At 36.1% G+C, this 5,397-nt stretch overlaps 1 protein-coding gene across 1 annotated transcript; it reads left to right on the top strand.

The window, feature by feature from the left end:
* The first annotated feature begins 489 nt into the window (after positions 1 to 489).
* LOC142172550 (F-box protein At3g07870-like) lies at positions 490 to 4,720 on the top strand. The gene is made up of 3 exons (XM_075236197.1): positions 490 to 571; positions 3,121 to 3,137; positions 3,680 to 4,720. Exons 1-3 carry the CDS (start codon positions 490 to 492, stop codon positions 4,718 to 4,720), a joined length of 1,140 nt encoding a protein of 379 aa, XP_075092298.1.
* The last annotated feature ends 677 nt before the right edge of the window (positions 4,721 to 5,397 follow it).

The raw sequence follows: 5,397 nt of genomic DNA, 5'->3' as shown, positions 1-5,397 counted from the left end.
CGGCGAAACTCAGATGATTGAGCTCCTCTACAATTCCATATAATGAAATTCATATGGCTATCATTTTGATCAAGCATCTGGTTGCTCCTTGCATGCATCCTGGTACTGTTGTTTTGTCCTAGACGTAGACATAAAGTTGGTAGTAGTAACATTGCATACTTGCCCACGTCTGGATTTGTGGTTGGCCTTAGTCAAAATGATACTGTCATTAAATTTAGAGGGCACCTTATGTAAATCTTTCTTTCGTACTCCTCCTTCTAGACAAATACCTTGATTTCATCTAGCCATGCATGAATTGGTCTTGTTTCCCTGTTGTAGATGATTGTTGCTTCTAGTTCTGCCTGAAATTCCATGTATTGTGCGAGTGGATTGGGAGGGGGTAGTGGTGTGATAGAATTGGAGGTGTTACTAGTTCCATTAATGGTGTGTGTGGCTGTGGAACCAGGTAGGGTTGGATCCTAAGTGTTGTAGGAGTGAGATTGGGGTAAAATGGCATTTGAAGTAGATGGGGGTGGAGATGAACAGGATCCAATTATGGTGTTGGAAGCTGTAATGGCTGATATGGTGCAAGGTAAGGGGCTTGCATCATGGACGATTGGTATCTTCCATATATATCAGTCCCTAGTTGCATTCCCTCCACTACTATTTGCGCAAGATCTCGGATTGTTGATAAGAATAGTCACTTCTTGGTTATGGACCTCCATAGTGAAGGTCAGTTCATGGTTCTGAGGACCTGTCTCGAGCCAAGATGATGGATTGGTCGGTGCATAAGGAGTTTTAGCCGTGTAAATGATGGTGTTTGGCTCCATTATGATATGGGTGGGAGGAAGTCAGTATGGAGTTTGTTGGTGTTGAAGACGATGAATGTTCTGCCTGAAGTTGTTGTTGGGTGTTCTGCGTAAGTGATTAAGGTTGTTTGGAAACATCATTTAAGGGCAGAGGAGTTGATAATAGATTGAAAATGGTAGTTATTGGATTTGAAGTTTGAACTATATTGGAAGTTGTCTTAGTGGTAGACGAAGGCGGTGTGATTGAAGGGTTTGAATTTTGTGTTTTAGATTGAGATTGAGTGTGTGAGATTGTAGAAGTAAGGTGCTCATCATTATCTAGTTGCATGGGAAATATAATAGGGTTGATAATTAGGGAGGGTATGGTGGTATTAAGAGAATGTGGTGGATGCATGCATAATTTTTGGGATAGGTCATATTTGATTGCTAGGGTGGATTGACAGAAAATGTGTAATTGGTCTTGCATGTAGAGTGGGATATCGTGGCTCTTTGCATGGCCTGTGATAGGTGTTGGAGTTTGGGATTGTTTTAAGTGGGCCGAGTGGGTAGTGTTTTCTAGGAGAATTTGATTGTTAATTATAGAATTTAAGTGGTCTTTGTTAGTAGGATTAGTAAGAGAATTATCATTAATGGAGTCATTTGAGTAAAGTGAATCAAATTTATTAATAGAAAAAGTAGATGGTGGAGATGTGGTAGTATAGTAAGTATACGGTTAAGAGAGCGATTACTATTAGCAATAGTAAGATTAGTGAAGGGTAAATTATTAGGAGAATTAAACGAGTCTATGCTATTAACATACATACCCGATAGCCGAGTAGGATTTAGTATGGAAACAGGAACTGATTGGAGTGGGTTTGCTTTGGGGTGATTCATTCTCATGATGGATTTATTAGGAAATTGTACATTTTTTCACTCTTCAATCGATGGAGATAGAAGTGTAGAAGTATGGGGTTTGTAGTGGTCGAGTTGTTCAAGGAAGATAACTCTAAGGGATTGGTCTTTAATACTGAAAAGGTACAATTTTGTTGGTTATGGCCCATTCTACCACACTTAATACACAACAAATTTAATCCTTCATAAAGGATATGTTGCTTGTGATTACCAATATAAATGTGTGTTTTTAATGGTTGATCTAAAGGGGCTTCAACACATAGCCTTGCATATCTTCCTCTTGTGGGGGAAGAAGTGCAAGTATCAACAGTGAGTAATTTACTAATTTTATTACCCAATTTCTGAAGAATTTGAAAATCATAAAATTCAGTAAGTAATTCTGGTAGACGCAACCAGATGGCGGAGTATTTGATTTTTATTTCTGAAGCCATAAACTTGGGTTCCCATTGATGAACGGAGAGAAAATAATTTAAAATAAACCAAGGTCCATCATGTAAAGCATGAATCTTATTTTCCTCTTTTTGAATTTGATGAGGAAGAAATCTGAACCTAGGTCTATAAGTTGTAGGTTTTCGGTAGGTTTCCATAAGGAGTAGATTTTTTGCCTAAGTATTTGATGGCCAATTTTTCGACCATATACCTTGATAATTACTGCATGTTGCCATGGTGAGTAAATTCTGTTTTTTTCTTCAATGAATAGTGGGATAAAGATGGAGGGGTCAGTAGGTGCCTCCGTTTCATCAGTAATATCTAAGGAAAGATTTAGTGATCCAATTTTTTTAGGCTATGAAGATGGTGTATTATGAGATAGGAGTGTGTTTAGATATGGTTTATTAACAAATTGAGAAGGATTTTAAAAAAAAATTACTGTAGCTTATCGGTTTATCGATAAACCGATAATCGAGGAGGACAAAATCGAAATCGAAATCGATAAATCGATAAGGAAAATTTTGAAATCGAAATCGATAAACCGATAACAAATAATCGATTCGATTTATCGATAAACTGATTCGAACGCACACTCCTAGACGGAGGTTCGTTTGGGACAATATTCATGCTACCATCAGAATTGGGTGGTAAATTGATTAGTGAATTTGGCGAGGAGAGGAAAGTTGAATTCATGGTGGTACCGTATATATATTACTATTTCTTTTACCCGTTAGAAAGTTTGAAAGAATAATTTAGGGTTTTAGTGATACATTTTGGAAACGCAAACCCAGAACCAGTCAAAAAGTTTCTTCCCAATTCAATTAGTAACAGTATTGTCGTCCAAAACAAATATAAAAACAATTCTTAAACCAGAACCAAAGCCAAATCAACTTCTAATCCACAGATAATTGATTCCTGAATGATTTAAATAAGCTTTTAGCCTTATTTATTTCCGAGAGTGTTTCCGAGAGTAATTGATTCGAGAATTCTGTCTTCCCTTCTCTGCTTTCAGCCGTCGCTCTCGCCCTGGTATTTGGTTCGACAATTTGTAAGTTCCTGTCCCAAGTGATTAATAATACCCTATTTATATATATTTAAGCTTTCGCATGATTTGAGTTTTAGTCATGTCCGTATTTTGTGATTCGGCACGGAGTTTAAGAAAAAAATGAAGACTTTTAGAATTTGTGGTCCTAAACAAGTCCAAATGGGCCCCAGAGTATTTGTGTGGTTATAAAAGCTTCTCATTAAGGGTAAAGTTGTACGTTTAGGCTAAATTGTTACCAAATTTAGAAAGGGTTCATTCTTTTTGGATTGGACCAAAAAGGAAATAAGTTCACATAAATTGGAATAGAGAGAGTATATATTTGTTTGTTTAAGCTTTCGCGTGATTTGAGTTTTAATAATGTCCATATTTTGTGATTGATAATACACCTCTTTCTCAATTCTGAATCATATTACATTATAAAAGAGAAATTTTCAATTTATTTTTCTCCGTTTCTTTTCTTTAGGATCAATATGTGTATAGTTTCCTGTCATATCAAACCGTAGTTTTCTTATTTTCTGCTTCATAGGTCATGGCACTTCAATGCTTCACTTGGACTACAGAACTCTTGGGTTCATTATTCAATATTATATGTAAAGATGAAGAAGATTTTGCAGAAACTTTCGGACGCTTACCAGATTGTCTTATCATTGATATCCTGAGTAGACTTCCAGTAGATTGCCTTGTTAGATTTCGAAGGGATTGTAGGGATTTGAGAGCTTTGATCTCATCACACGATTTTACCACCGTACATCTCAGTAGAGCTAGACCCATGCTGCTCATACATGATTATTACGAGAGTACCAAGAACGGGCAGCAACTATATGTGTTTGGTGCTGAACATCTTAATGGGAAGAATGTGTTCAGGAAACTTCATCTCAGACCTGAGCTTACGATTAATAATAAGCGCTGGGAACAACCCCCAACTCTTCAATGCTCTTGTCAAGGAGTTATTCTGTTTGCTGATCCCATGTACCCTACTTATTATGCTTTGAACCCGATAACACAAGAGGAAGTAACCATAAAACATACACCAGATCCCGGAAAATCGTGTGCTCTTTATTTTTGTCCATTAACAAGACAATTCAAACTTCTTTATGTACAAGCACAAGGGAGTTTGTGTCAGTATTTTGTATACATGTTGAAGACACAGACGTGGAGGAAAATCCAATCATCGTCCACTTTCAACTTTTTGCCATATCGTAACTCTCACGCAGTTGTTAATGGAGCATTGCATTGGATCATGTATACTGATTTTGAAAAAGAAGGGATTCCTCCTTGTGCAAATGGAATCATGGTATTTAGAATGGATAAGGAAGAACTCTCCGCTATGCCTCATCCTGGAAGTTTGTGTACCTCAAAGAAAGTGCATACAACTATGACTCTTATAGTGAAGGAAAACTGTTTGTCTTTCTGTCACTTGCTTGTCTCTGAGCATGCAGTGGATATATGGATCTTGGAAGACTATGAAATGAGGGCATGGAACAAAAGGTACAAGGTTACTCTCTTTGACAAGAAAATTTTTTTCCTTTTATTTTGCCTTATATTCTCCCCGGGTCGATATCTATAGACGTGTATTGGTGGATAATGCTTATTAACATCCAAGGCGGCGAACTTCTCTTTTACTTGCGGGATAGAGGTTTATTTTCTTATAATTTAGATCATAAAACTGTGAAGATATTAGAATTGCCGCAACTGAAAAAGTTATATGTTTGTAGGACTTATATAAAGAGCCTACTGGCAATAGCTTAACTCTCCTCGCTTTTTATTCTTATTCTTAATCTTTCGAATTTTGGTGCTTTGTTAAGTTATCAAATACCGATCTTAGTGGAGGTTCAATGTGTTTCTACTTTTCTCAAATGTAGTTGTAATCAGTGCATATTCGTTGTGCGTTGCACGATCCTACACTATAAACTGAAATAATATTTGAAAGTATAATACTGATAAATTTTATTCTATATCATAACGGGCACTATTTATTTTGCGCAGTCTATAAATTTTCATTTTATAACAAAACACGGGAATTACACTATCAAAGCAATATCATATATATTTCTCTGTCAAATTTCATAAATTTTGACGCAAATACAGAACAACGTTCATAGTTCAAGACGTATGGAAAAATAGATTTAGAATGCCTTCTTAAGACATAAATGTTGAAATGTATTTTAAACATTCATTCCAATGTATCTTAAACATTCATTCCAATGTATTAAATACAAATTAAACAACTCAAATATATTATGA

This window comes from Nicotiana tabacum, chromosome 18 (assembly GCF_000715075.1).
Source record: "Nicotiana tabacum cultivar K326 chromosome 18, ASM71507v2, whole genome shotgun sequence".
Lineage (NCBI taxonomy): Eukaryota > Viridiplantae > Streptophyta > Magnoliopsida > Solanales > Solanaceae > Nicotiana > Nicotiana tabacum.
Note: the sequence above shows the minus strand (reverse complement) of the source record. Positions and strands in the feature narration are given on the sequence as shown.

Coding starts and splice junctions, on each gene's coding strand:
- LOC142172550 (XM_075236197.1), top strand. CDS start 490: ATGGCATTTGAAGTAGATGGGGGTGGAGATGAACAGGATCCAATTATG.